Below are 18,518 nucleotides of genomic sequence, written 5' to 3'. Positions count from 1 at the left end.
AGCCACATCAGACTGGCTTCTTCCACTTAAAGGGGTTCTCCAAACTGGAAATCCCCCTGATTAACATGGCACCAATGTGACCAACTGCCATTGCTGGGAAGGGCCATATTTCCCTTACAATAGATGTACGGTTGACTATGTAATCCATGGCTGAACCAAGTTCATCAGAGCAAAAGTAATTCTACAATCTGGTTAATAACAGACTGTGTGAATGTAGTAATTGGGAAAACCCCTTTAAAGGGAGATTATATCAACATGTGGGTTGGGTTTGGCAGTGGAGTGGCTTTCTGCCCCTGCCGCCATGCATGTAGGTACTCTGAAGGTACAGGGAAAGTTACCATGCTTCCTTGAAAATAAGACAGCGTCTTATATTAATTTTTGTTCAAAAAGGTTTAACTTTTTTACATGTATAGCTGCCTGGACACTATTTAAATAGACTTTTTTAATTAACTGTTAGCAGGGCTTAATTTTGGAGTAGGGGTTATATTTCAAGCATGCTCAAAAAGCCTGAAAAATCATTTTGCATCCTCAAAAATTCGGAAAATCATGCTATGTCTTATTTTCAGGGAAACAGGGTATGTACATCTAGGTTACAGTATATAAGTTTACTACCTGCCCTTTATCCATCTCATACACGTTGTAACTGATGCACATATGAAGCAAACACGGCGTATGGCTTTACTTAGCACAAAGTTTGCCATCTCTCCAGGGGGCGGTGGGGGGCGAGTGAGGTCTTCTCTTGAGGAGCCTATTTACAAGTTGTTTATTATATAGTCATGCAAAGTGGCGCACAACGAGGGCTGCTGAGGCCGTGTACCTAGAAGTATACAAATAAAGCCCGCTGCCTAATTATTCTGGGATTAATGCAGAAGCGATCGCCCGCCGCGCTTCACCGAAGACACAAAACAGCTGCAGCTTTAGAAAAGTAAACAAATCTGAGACGGCAACAGCATAAAAAGAAGGTATTTGTGAGCAATTTCTGCCGCCGGCTACCTGTGGAGATTCATAGATACAAGGTCAGACCTTACTGGTGAAACGGTCCCTTACCTGGTCATACTCCAGCGCTCCGGGGTACAGCGGCCATCCGAGGAAAAGCTCAGCAATCACACAGCCCAGCGACCACATGTCTATGGCTTCACAAAACGGTAACCCCAAAATAATCTCAGGAGCTCTGGAGAAGAGGGGAAAGAAGAGAAGAGTCAGTAAAACACAAAGAGGGGGCGTCAGCATGATCCGTATATGTACAAATAAGGGCAGAAATCCAAAATACTGCCAAATAAATCAGCTGTCTGAAGATGATCTCATGAGTCCTCCAATCAGATTGGCAGGCAATGCTTGATCAGTTTTCACCGATCCTCTGGATGGACCCCCCACCAATTCCGAGATGGTGTGTGTGGGGGGTCCTGTTTGCTCCATTTCTGGTCCCTGCTCCAATGAATGGAGTTCAGACTGCCCATTCATTTCAATGGGGCTGTCGGAAATACTTGAATTTATCTAGGCGCCATTGGAAATAGCCAAGGACTCCAATGTATTTATTTGTATAGTCTTCCATCAAGACAGGCCTTCTCTTCTCAGTACTGCCAGATCCCAGATGCTTTAGGTTTTACATAACGGTATTTGGACACAATTTTCTAAAAATCAGAGACTTGGGAAAAATGACAAGAAAAACATGAAATGACTGATGTCTGACTAAATCTTTAAGGCCTCATGTCCACGGGCGGATCAGATTCTGCATATGGGAGCCTACAGCAGCCGAGGACCCTGCGGGTCTTCTGATTACCTGTCCGAGTCTTCTATTTTCTTCCCTGTGGTTTTGTTTGGTAGCGCCTGCTGGCGCACCGCCGCATATGCGCGGTGGAGGTTGGTTTTTTTCCTAAACTTCTGCTCTACCGTGGAATCCGTGGGCCGTATGCAATTAAATTGCGCACGGCTCGGGGTTCAGACGGTGTTCATTGACTTCAATGGAAGCCATCCGTGCGAGTCTACTACAGGCCTTAGCTTATAGGGTTAAAAGTCGTTGGCAGATTCCCTTTAAAGGGCTGCCAAGATGTTTCGTGTAGTCACTTCTCAGACTCACAGCCATAAACAGAGACAATCTTTAATATGCTGTAAGTTTGCACCATTGGAAAGGTAAGTTGCTCCACGTGACCCCCCCCCCCCCCCTCCCCCATAGCTTTGGCCTTATTTAGCTTGGTTTCACGGGGGGGGGGGGGGGGGGGGGGGGGACTAAAAAATTCGGATGTCTCCACATTCTAATCCATGTATGACCACAGTCTACAAACTATAAAAAGAGAATAAACATAGCTTGCCGTTCTTCAAAGGGATCGGAAAAGTTTCGGTCTTAACCCTTTCCACCCGTTTGTACACGTTCCTGAGCGGCGAGTAGTGGAAGTCATTATTTACATTGTACCAGAGGAATTCTGGGAAGGCTGATCACAAAGACCTTGAGTAGCAGGAATCTGCAGGCGGCCAACCAGCGGTGGTTGTACAAGCAGCGACACGGTAAAATGTTAATGTGCACGGAGGAGGGCTCAGGTAGAGCGGGGTGCGGAGTGACTAATGCTGTAACCATAGCACGCCGCGCTGTTTGTGTAATGTAACCAGATCATTAATAAAACAGAAAGGCGCTCCTTTCTTCATCACAATATCGGATCTGGCGATGTGCGAGTCATCTGCCCGGGCGATCGGCTTACATGCCAGGGCCAGAAGTTGAGCACATTGATAAACCCTCCTTTGTTCCTCGGACGCGCTACATTAGGTTATTTGATTATAAAAAGAGTCTTTCCGGTTGTATGTAAGAAAAGTGTATTTATTGCGGAACGGAAGGGATGGCGATTTATAAAAGACCCCACTCGTATATAGACTAGGTACACTGCGCTATTCCTAGTGGGCGGCACGGGGCGGCGAGACGCTCTTTATGGCAGTTTCACAAACAGCCGCTTTTGGGAAACGACAAAGCTAGAAGTGGCTTAGCAATGAGGAATCTAAAGGGAGGACTTCTAGTTCCGCTTCCTGCTGGAGCCGCGTCTGTCCCGGGCTCAGAAACTTACACAAAACTGCAAATTTTTCCAAAAAAAGAGAAAAGGGAAGTGACTATGACCAGGCCTACCCAGGACTACAATACCTACATCAGATGGGTGGGAGTCTGAAGCTCAGCACCCTCGCAGAACGGCCTAGGAGGGTACGACAAGCTCAGTCCCATTCAAGTCAACAGGACTGGATTTTGCAGTACTATTACGGTCCTTTACGCGGTGTATGAAGCTCCGCCCCCTACGGCACAGCAGCTGTGGTATTATAGTGCGCATCTTCCCTGTACAGAGACATCGCCGCGTGTGCCAAGGGGGCGGCACTGTGACCTCGCCGTGTGTGTTACGGATGTACTGTAACACCACCGTGTATTATCTAACTATTGTAACATCTCGTTTGCACGATTCCTGCCCCGTGACATCCCTGTGTGCATTTTCCCTGCACTGCGATGACATCACTGTGTGCATTTTCCCTGCACTGCGATGACATCACTGTGTGCATTTTCCCTGCACTGCAATGACATCACTGTGTGCATTTTCCCTGCACTGCGATGACATCACTGTGTGCATTTTCCCTGCACTGCGATGAAATCACTGTGTGCATTTTCCCTGCACTGTGATGACATCACTGTGTGCATTTTCCCTGCACTGTGATGACATCGCTGTGTGCATTTTCCCTGCCCCGTGACATCGCTGTGTGCATTTTCCCTGCCCCGTGACATCACTGTGTGCATCTTCCCTGTACTATGACATCACTGTGTGCATTTTCCCTGCCCCGGGACATCACTGTGTGCATTTTCCCTGTACTGTGACATCACTCTGTGCAGTGTCTTTGAACTCGCTCCATACCCTAAACTTGCTGCTGAGGGTGGAATCGTTTTACTATGAGCCATATGGTTACTTACTACACCCCTGGTGAAAACCACAATCCCCATTTTTATATTGGCAGCTGTTTGTGGCAAAATTGCTCTCCCAGCTATGTCTCTCCAGTTGTCAGGAAGTTGTAACACCCCGCACATCCTGAGAGCCAACTGTAATGTTTTTAAAGGGACTACAAAGTCCTGAAAAATCCCCTATACCAGTAATTACTCTATACGTCACTAAGTTCCATAGGTGCGTCTATGATGTTACTGGCTTCACTTCTATCAGCTTTGTGCCTTATGTTTAGTGTTGCTTTAAGGCAAACATCCCCACTGGGAATAGACTGTTCACTGGTGAGCTGTCACATAGACAGCTGTGCTGGAGCAAATGTGGCGGATAAGGGACAGCTGTGTTGTGACAGTTGTTAGCTGAGACAACAGCCGCCCCACCTGCCTTCACTATTGGGGGCTGCGGTGTAATCCGGAGAATGGAGAAGCCTACATGCCCCACGTGCGCCAGTATGGATACCACAAGCAACTAGACTGAACAATAAAGCAGCGGGGAACAAGAAGGAGAGCGCTAGTGAACTACGGTGATTCTTTACCGTCTGCTGCAAAAATTAAAGCGGCATTCCATCGACAGGGATCCGCCTCTCAGGATCCCCGTCGATCAGCTGATCGTCCGGCCTGTTGTCAGTGCAACAGGCCGGACGATCAGTGCAAAATCTAAGCGCTGGCTTCACTCCCATTGAACTTCTATCATACTTTCTGCTCCTTTTTATGGTCAGGACCCGATGTCCAACCCTGACCATAACGAGAAGCAGGAAGTTCAATGCAAGGGCAGCTCTCCCACTGGTTTTAATGGGAGTGAAGGCAGCACTTACACTTTCTTCCCTGACCACAGAGGATGACGTTAGGCTTCACTGCACTGACAGCAAGTCGGTTGATCAACTGATCGATGGGGATCTCGAATGGCGGATCGCCGTCGATCAACTACTGATGGCCCATCCGTCCAAGGATAGGTCATCAATTGTAAAAAAAAAAAAAATAAATAATAATAATAGAATACCCCTATAAGTATAAAGATCTCCATACACTGATAGCCAGCCGTTGGATGAACACTTGTAGTCCCCTATAAACATGCAAGCTTAACTTGGCTGAGCTTCCAGGTTTTCTTTCCTATGGTGAGGGACACAAACCACCACCAGGCGTCTCTGTGAGCGGCTTTTCTCCAATGAACTCAAAGAATTTGGCGCACTTCAATCCGACATGCCCAATCCTTCCTTCCCCCTAACATCAGGGAAGAGCCTGGTGATTATCCATACACCCCGGACGGTCGCTGACCATGATGAAATCAGACATTCACCCAAGCTGTACACCCACCAGCAGACAAACACATATTTGGGAGCGGCTTATAACGCAGTCACCTAATCTACTAATGTTTAATATTGCCAAAGTTATTCCCTCACGGGTCCGAGGGGCTATTGTGAAATCAAAGCGCACAGAACAGGAAGCAGTATTTTGCAAACGGAGTAGTTGCAGAACTTTACGCAATACCCGCTATACACCGTACTGTTCACGGTCTACAGGCTGCAAGAAAGTGAACCTTCAGGAAAACCGCCAAAAATGGGCTTTCCTGCAATCCACTAGGCAAGAGGATCCCGCTGCCCAACGCCTCCGTCTCAAGACGGAACCGAACAGTGTCGGACGGACCCATTGACTATAACGGGGTCCTGCTCAGCTTTTGGATGTGGCACTTCTTCTTCCGGTATTTTGAGACCGATGTGCGATGGAACCTGCGATTTGAGATACAGATGTGAAACCGGTCTGACCAAAGCAACAGCATAAAACAAGGAGCACTAATAGAGCCCTCTCTTCCAGATTCTTCATTAGTGTCTAGGCATTTCCCTGCAGTTAGTCGTGTTTGTACCGAGTTGGTGCAGAGCGCGGCACGCTTCCGCGTGGGTTACGTTTTACATGCAGTCACTGTTTACATGTTCTGCAGTGTTATCCAAGCATAAAGGTTGTGTTTTCTCTATACACACGTCTAACGCTCAGGATGTGGTGTGTCATCTTACATGTGCAAAGTCCGCAGCGAGCGAGCCAGGCCAGAGCAATGGAGTGCTGCACACAGCTTGCCAGAAGCGAGCGTGACAGTTTGCCCGTACTCTGAAATTCCCCAAACTCCACCTACAAACCGAGATCTATATGGATGAGTACTGGAGCTCCGCGTCTCGGGAGAAGTCTTGCTCAAAACTTGGAACTTTCTAATGCTTTTCTTTTAATTTTCTAAGGCGATTGGGAGTACGAGCCACCAACGCCGCAGCTCGTAGCGCAATTGCTGCGGGGCGCGGATTGCCACTGGAGTGTATGCGCGCTAAGATAGAACACGCTGCGATATTTATTGCTCGCGTATTTCACGCAAAATGTGTCATTGGCAGTATGGGAGCCTATGGCAGAGTATTTCGTGCATAACACCGGCGCCCGCGCTATACGGTCGTGGGAAGGAGCCTTTGGGGTCAGGAAGCAATTAATCGTTAGAACGTGTGAATGAATAGTTTGCTTTTACGCACAGAGATTTTATCAATTACATTTCTTCGTCATTTTTCCCCCAGCTCATTGAGTCCAATGAACAACTGAACAAATCGCCTTTTACACGCAACGACTGGCAAATAAATGATAAGCGAATGACTTCTTCAATTGCTGGCCACGGTCACGCTGAACGATCATCATTTATTTTCGCACGTTCAACAATTATTCGCTTATCGTTTGCTGATCATTTTATGCAGACCTAAAACTAATTTCTTCAGTCGTTCGCAATTCGTAACGTGTGAAAGGCGACCATTCAGGCGCTCCCATTGAATGGCAGTTCTCTGAGAGACTAACGATTGGGTGAAAGAGCAAATGTCAAAAACAATTATTATTTTTCGCGTGTAAATGGGTGGCATTTTAGGCAAATCAGGAAATTCCGATCCTCTCGCGCAATAGTGGATGGGAAGCGTTTCCCATGGTTTTCTATGGGAAACATCGCATCGTACGGCATAAGAAAGCCATGTGACGTATTTAAGGTCCCATTGAAATCAATTGGCGCTGCATGAACGCTCAGCCAAATCCAGCATTCGTACGTGCATGGCGATTCGGGATTAATATCTGCCTGACACTTATTGAAATTCTATGAGCACGATATTACAAGGTTGTATCACCAGTACGCAGCCAAAAGAATGTGCTATAGACTGAAGCAAACTAGTAAAAAGAGAAAACCAGAAGAGATGGTGATAGCCAATCAGATCAGAGCTCATTGCCAAACCTTTCCAACAAAAATGAAAGCTGGCGCCTGATTGGTTGCTGTGCATCCCATCTCCAGTTTTCACACAAAGTGTCCAATAAGTGCCGCTATCGGAGGGACGTAGAGTTTACAGCCTTGCCCCGTCTAGATATTAGTGACTGTCCAATCACAGGGCAGATTCTTAACGGCCAATCACCAAGGACTTGATTTTTCTTTAGCAAAACAAGTGATTATATAAAGTTGGCAGCCAGAAGCTGATCACCGCACACAAAACCATCGCCGGAGGATTTACCCGAACCTGATTTGCAAGTATAAAAAGAGAAGAAAACGGTTCTTAATGATGGCCTTCTGATTTGTGACAATCCTTGAGGATCTCTGGGGCCAGAAGCTGATCGCTGTTTACCAGGCAGCCGCTCCGTGTTCTTATCGCGGTTTAATTTTAGACTGTTTACATGTTTCCCCTGTAAAGTGGGTCGGATTAAGGAGTCTCCGATCTCTCCCGGCTAAAAATACGCCTGCTCAGGCATTAAAAAGTCAAGCAAGGAGTTAAAGTGTTTCTTTGCGATGGTTGTTAACGGCCTGCGATAACATTGGGCGGGTTCTGTGCCGTGCAAGGTCAGGAGTAGAGACAAGTGGAAGGGCGCATTCACACCAACGATCATTTCGCGAGAGTTTTGCGTGATGCGATCAAAACGTACGTGAACGCGAAATCCATTCTACTGGATGGATTCATTCACAGGAGCGATGCTGCGAGGAAAAACAAAACAAACCCAAAAAAACGCAGCTCGTTCTAATTTTCGACGTTTCCTTGGAACGCCTCGCACCTTGTTTTCAGTGGGACCTTGAAAGACAAGACAAGACAAGGCATGGCATTTGCATGCTGTGCGATGTGATGTATCTCATTGAAGTCAATGTGAAACACTTGCTATCCTATCCGATGCGCAGGATTGTAATTTCGCAGAAGCAAGGCGATTTTTAATCGAAAACTTGACCCGTATGAAAGTAGCCTACAAGTCAAAAATGCACAGCATGGCCGGCCACAACAGCCAATGGCTGCACGATCTTCCCTATAGCATCAGCTTTGGCCGTGGTCTCTCCAAACAACTGATCAGTGGGGGTTCCCGAGAGGTGGATCAGATACTGATGATCTATAAGGATAAGTCATCAATACTAGAGTCCTGGAAAAGCCCTTTAACCCTTTGCAATCCAATTTTGGATTCAGGGTTTCCTAGGGGGCTGTCTCTTTCTGCGATTATACAATGGCGCCATCTGCTGGCTAGAGCCAGTACTGTGGTATGGGACATGCTGGAGAGGCCTCTGACAACAGAGCGGCCAGTAATCTACAGTAAGAATACCCTGCCGGACGTCTTCCGACATCGGAGCTGTACAGCCTTCAATCAGAATGTCTTTAGACGTCAGACAGTGGATTGGAAAGGGTTAAGCCTAGATGTACATTTTCCCTGCCGGCCATGGTTTAACTTGACTTCCCAACCCACTGATAACTCCATGACAATTCTTGCCACCGATAGGTGTAAGATCACAGCCACTCTGGTAGAATCTGGTCACATGATCAACAACCTGCTATATTAGAGCCCCTCTTTTGAAGACCATATGGCTCTTTCCATCACTGGTACTCGTTCTCAGCGGGTCTTCAATTAAAACCTATCAGGCTGTAAGAACTGTGAAATGAAACGCTCCGGGCTTTATGTTAAGAGAGCCTGATTTCTACATTGCCCAATTACCGCCAACCTATGATATATTTACCAGTGTCGCAGTTGGGTCATCAATTATTTTTAATCAAATTATATTATTTAAAATATATGTAATTAGTTCAGTAAGCAAGGAAGAGAATTAATTATAAGACGGATGCCGAGAAGGATTACGAGTTCTTCAACTTCCTCATTTTCCTTATAGGTGTGGATTGCTTTTAAAATTCTTGACTGTCCCGTAAATAAGATGGCCTCGGTTTGTCCTACTTCCGGGACTCCTCGTCATCGCCGATAATCTCTGGGGATCGTGTAGAACACCCCTGCAGTGCCGCTGTATCATGTGACCAAGGGGTCCTCGGTGTAACCCAACATGCGCGGTCCTTCAGAGAGATGGCTGCTCTTTGTAGTGGTTTCTGCCCCAGATAATTTATAGGGGTAGCAGAACAAGTAAATCAATGATGGTGCCAGATCTGTCATATGTTGGACCTCCTTAAGGCCTAACACACACGGACGGGTCGGATTCCGCATGTGGAATCCGGCCCTGCAGCAGCGGCGTCCGCGCGTACCTGCTCTTCTTTTTCATCTGTACTGCGGACGGTCCGCACGGCTCGCCGTCGGACCATCCGCAGTACAGATTTTTTTTCCTAAACTCCTGCTTTTTCCTCATCGCCCCCAGCGATGACATGGAATCTGCGACTTTTCCGCAATGTCAATTGCAGAAGGGACGAGGATCGGACGTCTTTCACTGACTTTAATGGAAGCCATCTGCGCGGAATCCATGCAAAAATGGAGCATGCTGCAACTTTTCCTCTGCGAGCTGAAACCACAATTGGCTTGAAGAATCCCTTTCTCATACCCCGCTATGGGCAGTATCTGCTAGGGACTCCCGGTCCGGATCCCGCAATGTACATCCGTCCGTGCTCAGGCGGCCTAACTATAATGTGGTCTATCGGGTTTTCATCACCTGAAGTAATAGCGCAACACTACGTTTTGCGGTATTTTGGATGGAGTCCATGACGCAGGTATGAACGAGGCCTAATCTGGATGGATCTTATGTGAATCCCATGTAAAACACGTTTCTTACTACATATATGTCTCTCAAGGACCGAGCATTTGCAGAGGAGACCGTGCGAAGCAATCATATCCATATCTCCTGCAGATGATTCATGTGCGCGACGGTTTGCATGAAGTTTGTCGCCTTTTGTGCAACTTTGAATATTAATGGGTGAATTAATGAGAGAAGAAACTGGAAGGTCTTAACAGAAGCAGAAACACTCATCCCATCAATGAAATTTACAAAAGGCGCCTACCCGGATGCTAGTCGGCCGTAACTCATCATATGGGATGGGCGTCACATGACCCTCATCCTATATCCAGAGCACTTATGACTCAGGCAGATGGAAGGACAGAGCTGATGTTATCAGTGGTATGCGGCCCAGAAATGTTACATTCCAGCCAGGGAAAGGAACCAACTCGTAACAGGCGGAAGAAAACAGATAAAGGGTGCTGAAAAAATAGCATTCAGTAAGCATATATATGTATATTGCAACCACCCGGGATAAGAGCGGCAAGAAAAAGGGCCTTTAGATACGACACAAAGAAAGATATTGCAGCAGTTGTAGCCTACAGGGGCTGCGCCAACATACACAACCCTTCCCAGCAGGTGGGGCAACGGGTGAACAGATGATCGCCCCAGGTCCCACACTTGGCGCCACTTTTCAACCAGCCGATTCTGCCAGGGAACCTGGGGCCAGGCAGACATTTCCCCTATTGGATGGCAGACGGTCTGCTACAATGGGGGCCTCTTATTGAGCAGCTCTCAGTATTAAGTCCTACATGAACATGTGACTACTGCAGCCAACCACTGACCGTGAGGTTGACCAACTACAATCAGTGATTGCTTTGTTATTGGCTATAAGACCAAAGGTATTAGTGTATCTTGACGCCACCAGCAATTGCTGGTGGAGTCCAGATTGACAGGGGGGTCAGGCCCCTGGAGCTGATTAGCTGCACAGCGTCTTGGGCACTAGTTGGTGGGAGGCCACTAAAAAAAGGATAGAAAAGGGATACATCGGCCGCCAGGGTTCCAGCCATAGCTGCAAGTAGTTTCCCCCACGGCGCCCCAGAGGCCGGAAGCCCCCTGTCAGTGTACACGTTTTGCAGCACATGGGCAGCATGGACAGCCGCCGCCCATTACAGACACCGCCGGTGGAAAGGACAGAGCGGTCAGGACGGCAGGGGGATGGGAGAAATCGCAGAAAAGCCGCTTTCCCTGCGACCAACCTGAAGCGATTAGGCCGGCAGCTGTCAGTGGGGGAGCTGAGGCCACTGAGCTGACAGGGCCACCGGCAGAGATAAACGTATTAGTGTTTGTCCGTTTGCACCACGGCCACCTGCAATTAATGTTACCACTGCTTTTTAGTACCCTTCTAGGACCTAGTTTTCCAGCCTGCTGTGCAGCCAATCAGCATCAGGGGGCGTAACCCCCTGTCAATGTTGACTCCACCAGGAGTTCCTGGTGGCGTCAAGATACACTAATACCAAGACCAAGTAGCACCTAGACCTTTGGGAATGCCAGGAAGAATTGAAGAGTCAGTGTTAAACAACAAAAGTTCTGATTGTTGGGATCCAGGTCCTGAGAACCACATGGATTGCCAGAAGGAAGCAGCAGTAGTGATGTACAGTTATACTTTAAAGGGGGTTTTTTGGGACCTTACTTTCATCAGGCTGAGTTGATCCGCAGGGGTCCGACACTCGGTATCCCCGCTGATCAGCTGCTCACCAGGACGGTTGTCAGTGCGAACAGAGCCAGAAGCACAGCAACTGCGCATCCATTATCAACACGGGCTGCTCCAATGTTAGCCCATCACCAAAATCTCGTTTTCTCAACTTTTTAGCAAGTCATTTTTTTTTTCTCGCTGTTCTATACAAGGAGACAACTTGCTGTTAAAAAAAAAAGGCATATCTTTCTTTTTCTGCTATTTCGCTGCTTGGACTTATCACATGTCCCATCATATCAGTCGAGAAAGAGCAGCTAATGTAGTTTTTGGAACAAACTAATGGCGAGCGCCCCAGACCAGCCGCGCAGATTGGAAGAGAAATGCTTTCATGGGCTTGTTCTAGAATCTGGGAGATAAACAATAGCCGGTGCTAATGGAATTTAGTTATCAATGGCTGGCCTAATCTAACGAGTGTAGAGATGGGGAACGGCAGTACTGGCAGGCGCAGTGACACATAATCAAATGGCTTATCGACACCGCCGCTCTGATCACAGTGTTTAAGCTGCCGCCAACAAAGGGAAAAATTGCTTATATGGAAATTTGTGTTCTGCGCCTCCTTCATCTTACAAGCTCGACGCTTATGTTCCATATGTGGTTAGACAAATAATCCAGGCAAAGCAGGTGGATTTCGAAAGGAGAGGAGGTTGTCTGATAATGGGAAATGGGGATATTGTCAATATGTCTTCTTGTTTAGAAGATGAGCTATGAGATAATATGGAGGGGCTCCCCATCCAATAGTTAGGGCGGACCTCTTTAAGGGGTTAAAAAACATGGCTGCTTTCTTCCAAACACAGCGCCATCCTTGTCTGTGGGTTGTGTCTGGTACTGCAGTGTATCCCCGTTGAAATGAATAGGACTGAGCTGCAATACCAGACACCACCACGAACAAGGGTGGTGTTTGGAAGAAAGCAGCCATGTTTTTCTAACTCTAGACAACACATACCAATTTGATTAGTGTTGAACGACCCGCCGATTTTGGCCGAACCGAGCCAACCATCTACCCCGCTCCTCTGATATCACAGGAAAGAAGGGTGGGGAATGGGGAGTTTCATTGCGTCCGATTCTTTTGTGCTCACTGGAGTTAAAAGGGATGTACCAGGATCACAAGTTATCCCTATGAACAGGATAGGGAATGACTTGCTGATTGGTGGGGTTCTCATGGCTGAGACCCCCACGATTTTGAGAACGGGCGTCCTGGGTTCCCTTTTGCATGTCATTTTGGGGTCACTTTATCCATGCAGTGTTGTCAGAGCGTGAGCGGCCATTCATTTCAATGGAGCTGACGGAAATACCCAAGGGCTTGCCACTTGGACATCTCCAGGAGTCCGACTGATCGTGAATAGAGTGGCAGTGTGCTTGCATGACCATCGCTCCCATTCAGTCTCCTCCTCACTGTGGCAGGTGTAATAAGGAGGATGGGGGACACTGTATCCCCACTCTCTGAATTGGTGGGGGTCTCAGCAGTGAAACTTCCACCGATCAGAAAGTTATTCCTTATCTTGTGACCCGGGTAAGCCCCTTTAAGCTACTGCCATTGGGTTACTCCCCCTCTTAACGCATGTTAAGTCTACCATACATATGTATGAGGGAAAATTGTGAGCAATAGCTGGAGATGTCAAAAGCATTAAATCTGGTGATTAGCTTAAAAGGGGTATACTGTATTCCGATCTTAGCTAGTCATGGCCAGGATGGCAATACTTCTCCGTATGCAGCAGGGGGTTAGGAGTTTGGAAACAGCCTACCAGACTGTGCAACATTGTTTCCAACACAAGGGAATGAGAATTATGGAAACAGTGTAGCCGAGGTAACAGTGTAGCTCGCTGTGCAAAGCGGATTCCGTAACTTCTACTTACTTCTTCGGAAGTGACGGAAACTACATAAAATAACCAGCTCAGCCGTTTCCGTAATTTTGGCCAACCGCAGCCACCGCATACAGAAGGGCAGAGGAGATCAGATCTGGAGATAGGCCTCATCCAGACATTTAGAGTATATACCATGGATATATGTCATAGAAGTCTGAATTGGGAATCCCTCTTTAATGTCAGGATGCTAATAGAAAATGACCGAGAATTCCTCTAAATTCCGAATCTATCTCCATAGCGTCTCCACGTGGGAAGCCTTCTGAAAGCACACAAGATCAAATACACAAGTTACTACTGTAATTACCGCACTCAGGAGATCGTCATTAATCAAAGGCTGAACAATGGCCATGAAGGAGAACACACGAACATGTTTACAGACGGAAGAAGATGAGATGTTTGGCGGCGCTCTAGTCGCTCCCTCCAATTATAAAGCCTCAGGTCTGAGCACATTCCTTCCTATGTGGGGTCACACGGTGTCTACCAGAGCCTAGGGGGCTGCAATACTGGTGGGGGGGGGGGGGGGCGTCCGACGGCGGGATCAGACATCCAGTTCTGCACTGGAACTAAAGTCACAGCTATTGAAAAAGTTGCGTTATTTCTAACTTTGGGTGCACTGGAGCGATACAAGAAGCGATGGCGTATCCTTGGGTGCTCGGAGCGCTGCAGCCTCTCCGGCGCTTACGATTGTGTCCGTGCGCAGAATGTCGTATTATTTATAGCGCCGTTCTGCATATTACAGGCCTGTTCCACCCACTTCAATGGGATAAGTCGGGAGTACTGGGAACGGCGCTATAAATAATACGTGTTTTGTGCGCTGACACCATCTGATGTAAACACGGGGGAGGGTACAGCGCTCGCTCGAGTGCTGGGGCCCCTTTAAATCAGTTGATCGCTGGGGATCCAGAGAGGCAGACCCCCACTGATCAAATATTGATGGCCAACAATTTTTAAAGGCTAGATAAGCCCTTTAGTGATGCCCAATGTGCCTTTTTTTTCTACTGACCACACTAATGGATTTTAAGCCTACACACCCAGTGGCTCGGCTGACTACTGACAGACAGGCTCCTGCCCTAAAAGCCAGTAGCAGAGAAAGGCTGCTTTCACCTCTGCGTCGGAATCTCTGGTTGGAGGTTTTGTCGCGGATCCAGCTGGTGCCCCCCCCATTATAGTCAACGGGGTCCATCCAGCATTTTTCAATTTCGTTCAGAGACAGAACCGTTCCGCTGTGGGGATTCACCTTTCCTGCTTCCCGAATGGATCAGGGAAGCGGAATACCTGTCGGAGATGGGAAATCAGCCAAATCTCAGATCCTAGCAGTTTAACCCCTTATAAGCCAAATCAATAGCAACAGCAGAAAGGAAGCAGATGAGAGGGAGACGGAGCAAAATTTTAGTGGGCTGCCAGGACCTGCTGGGGAGACAGCTATGCAGTCTATCAGCTTCAGGGGGCGAGACACAGCTGTCAGTCTTGTCTCCACCAGGACCTCCTGGTGGCGTCAAGATACACTAATACCAGCTGAACCTTGGGTGCCGTGCATCGAAGGTTGGTGATTGTTGGACCCGTAAACCTCGTTACCACGACAACTATGTTAAAATGTGTCCCATTTTTTTAAAAGTCCTTATTACTGCATTCAGAAACTGCCAAGTTCCAACATACTTCAGACCAGCAATCTCCAACGTGCAGCCGTTGCAAAACTACACCTCCCAGCATGCCGAGGCTGGGGACACGTGGCCCGTTTGGTTGCATTCAGCCACTGCGGGTGGACCATATTTTCGTCCGCATGCGGTCAGCTGGATTGTGTGCAGTTTCACAAGAGCTGCAAAGCTGCACGACTCGCTCGTCCTTTATGGGAGGGCGGGTTACAGGACGGATAAACTAGATCAAACTTGGCAGCAAAGTTCTCCTGGAGTTGTGCTTTCTTCATGTCAGGGTAGATCCCAACGTACCCTGTGAATTCGGCGTAACCTACAGTACAGCCCATTGCTCCATGTAAATGCAGCAGGACCGACCAATTTGCCAAAACACTGATTTCCGCCTATCTGGGCCAAAAATCTGCTAGTGTAACAAGACCTGTATCACAACCCAAAACACGTGGTCGCTACTAGTATTTGCTGTGGATGATGAATACATAGGGGGAGGGGGGGGCAGCTGACGGAACGACACATGCTGCGAAAACGGCGCTGGGAGGTTTGGCTGCATCTCCATGAAAGGCTCTACGCACGGAAAGCGAGTACAATTCTAAACTTGCGCTGTTATGTAGCGAGGAATTAGAACAGAATGTGAAGTAGCTTAAGCTAAATGCAAGGTCAACCCCACATTAACCCCTCGCTGGCCGCGGCACTGCTGTGTACCTGACGTAAATATGTTTTTCGTACCATGTCAAGGCCTCCGCGCTGTATAAACAGGGGAGTGTTATTTTTCCACTTGGAGCCAGAACAGCAGAGCAATAACAAATGTCAGCCAGTTAACCCATGAACGACCTTAAATAATAAGTTTTTTTAAGGTCCATCAGATCCATCCAAAAGATTAGGCTGATGGATGATGTCGGCAGCACTCTAGAATGCGGCAGCACTCAGTAGAGCGCTGTCGCAGTCCTGCCCTCCCTCTGCGTTTGCGCGGGGATTCAGTGCAGCATACAAAAGGTTAATAGCTTCGTGGTTCTTCTGGACCAAACCGGCCGGGGTTGGAGTTGGAGAACAGCAAACAGTTGGGCTGATCTGCTAGGCGGGTGTATTTAGTTAGCGGTATTGTGTTACTGTCAGCACCAGGTAGAGGCGGCTCCGCAGCTGTTCCGTCTGGCTCTAATCTGATTTCTTAAAGCTCCTCAGGACGTGTTCGGAAATAAAACGCATTCTTTGTTTTTAAAAAGAACGAGAACACATCCGCGTACAAGATGTATCCGAGCGTGTGGCGCTCAGCCGCCGCCAAACACTCATTACCGAGCAAGCGGCGGTGACATAACCTGGGCTGCGCCTATAAGAACAGCTTTATGTTCCGGAAGCTAAATTAAGGCCATCAAAGAACAAAAATACATTTACTGTAGTCCCCTCCGGCCCCTCCTCCTTCCAGTTAGCATGGTCATGTGCTAGACAGCATGTGACTGCTGCAGCCAATCCTTGCCTCAGCATCTGAGGCCAGAGAGTGGCTACAGAGGTCATGTGTCTAAGCATGTGACCGCTCTCCCCGGAAGGGAGGATGGACTGGAGGCCAAGAGTGGAAGGGAGCGAACAAGGAGAATATAGTGGGGAGATTTTGGCTAATGGGTCATTATGGTATGTTTGTACGTGGCGGAAATTCCATGTAATGCCCATAACGGAAGTTCCGTAGCATTTCCGCATCCAAAACAGAGTCAAAATCCGCAGCTGATTTCAGAAGATACAGTGCTCACTAGAGAGGAGCAAGCATACTCGATAAGGCAAACTACTCGAGCGAGTATTGCCTTATTCGAGTACCTGCCCGCTCGTCTCTAAAGATTCGGCTGCCAGCACAGGTGACAGGCGAGTTGTGGTGGTGAGCAGGGGGGAGCGGGAGGGAGAGAGGCAGAGAGAGATCTCCCCTCTGTTCCTCCCCGCTCTCCCCCGCGGCTCGCCGAATCTTTAGAGACGAACGGGCAGGTACTCGAATAAGGCACTACTCGCTCGAGTAGTTAGCCTTATCGAGTACGCTCGCTCATCTCTAGTGCTCACCTCCGAAGTATTCGGTTGTCACTGCCTATAGAAAGTCGCTGCTGTGGCCAGTGATTGGTTGCAGCAGTCACATGTCCCGGTCAGCAGCAACCAGAAAGACAAAGTGGCTGTGAAGCAATTTTAAGTCGTGGAAAAACACGTCCGATAGTCGTCTGGTGTAAAAAAGTGCCCTTAGAAGTCCCTAAACTGTCTATTACTGCAGGATGCAATACTAGACAGTAATGTTTCCTGCAGAAATAGTGAATATTTAACCCCACATATGCCGATGTGGTGTCCATTGGAATTACGGCACGCTGCGTACTCCTTGCGCACTTCCTTGGCTAAAAATGCTCCTTAGAAATGCTGGGAGGAGGATATTTACTCTTCTGGACAATGTGCAGTGCGACCTTTGCTACTGACTATTTAAAACTGGACATGCCAGAGTTAAATGGAATTTCCCATTGTGATTATCCATTAGGAAGCCCTTGTAAACTCCCCATTGAATGAGATCTTCCAGTAAAGTCCCTATAAAGGGGGATTCCGGGCACATTGTAAAATCTAATGTACAAGTCTTATTGTAAGAGGTTCCCTGTACCCGGTCTCGCTACTTTCTGCATTTTCTATCCATGTCACGTGACCCTCCGCCTGAGAAATATCTCCACTTCCTCTGCTGTCCATAGCTTTCAACATCCTGTGAGCAGTGCATCATGGGAGGACAGGGGCGGAAGCACTGCGGTGTATTGCTCAGGTACAATTCGGAAGTAAGAGGGAGACTGGTAACTTGCAGGACCTGTGAGCTGTGGGCGGAGCTACAGTGCTGGCGGGGGCATATTAGCTTTTTACAACCCCACCTCCACACCATTCGCAACCTGATTGGTTGTTTGGATTTACTCATTCACAGCGATTGGTTGGCTGATTCACTGTGATTGGTTGTTTAGGTTGGCTCGAGTAGAGGTGGTGTTGAATAGGGATATATGCCTGATGGGGAGACAAACTGGTATGCAACCTAGAAGTTGTAGGTAGCAGTCAGCTGCCGTGTTTACTGCGGAAGGCCTAATGCACATGGGTGTATTAGTACTGCGGAATCCGAAACGGGCGTCTGCCTCCAGATTCCGCAGCAAATACTGCCCATCGACATGCAAAAACGCTTTTCCATGTCCACGAGCGTAAATCAGTAGCAGCATGCACTATTTTAGCATGATTTCCATGTGGACGGCTTCCATTGAAGTCAATGGAGGCAGTCAGATCCTCGTGATCGCCTAGTGACGGCGTGGCGTCATCTGTACTGCACATCCGCATTACAGATGAAGACACTGCGGACAGGTCCGCA

At 48.0% G+C, this 18,518-nt stretch overlaps 1 protein-coding gene across 3 annotated transcripts in view; it reads right to left on the bottom strand.

The window, feature by feature from the left end:
- HIPK3 (homeodomain interacting protein kinase 3) overlaps nt 1–18,518 on the bottom strand; it is a 93,716-nt gene that overhangs the window by 26,390 nt on the left and 48,808 nt on the right. For all 3 annotated transcript variants that reach the window (XM_066583260.1, XM_066583262.1, XM_066583261.1), the window contains exon 3: nt 1,048–1,171. In XM_066583260.1, coding sequence (XP_066439357.1) covers nt 1,048–1,171 — 124 coding nt within the window. The remainder of the gene's footprint in view (nt 1–1,047; nt 1,172–18,518) is intronic.

The sequence above is a fragment of the Eleutherodactylus coqui genome, chromosome 11 (genome assembly GCF_035609145.1).
Source record: "Eleutherodactylus coqui strain aEleCoq1 chromosome 11, aEleCoq1.hap1, whole genome shotgun sequence".
Lineage (NCBI taxonomy): Eukaryota > Metazoa > Chordata > Amphibia > Anura > Eleutherodactylidae > Eleutherodactylus > Eleutherodactylus coqui.
This window is presented reverse-complemented; position numbering and strand designations above follow the sequence as displayed.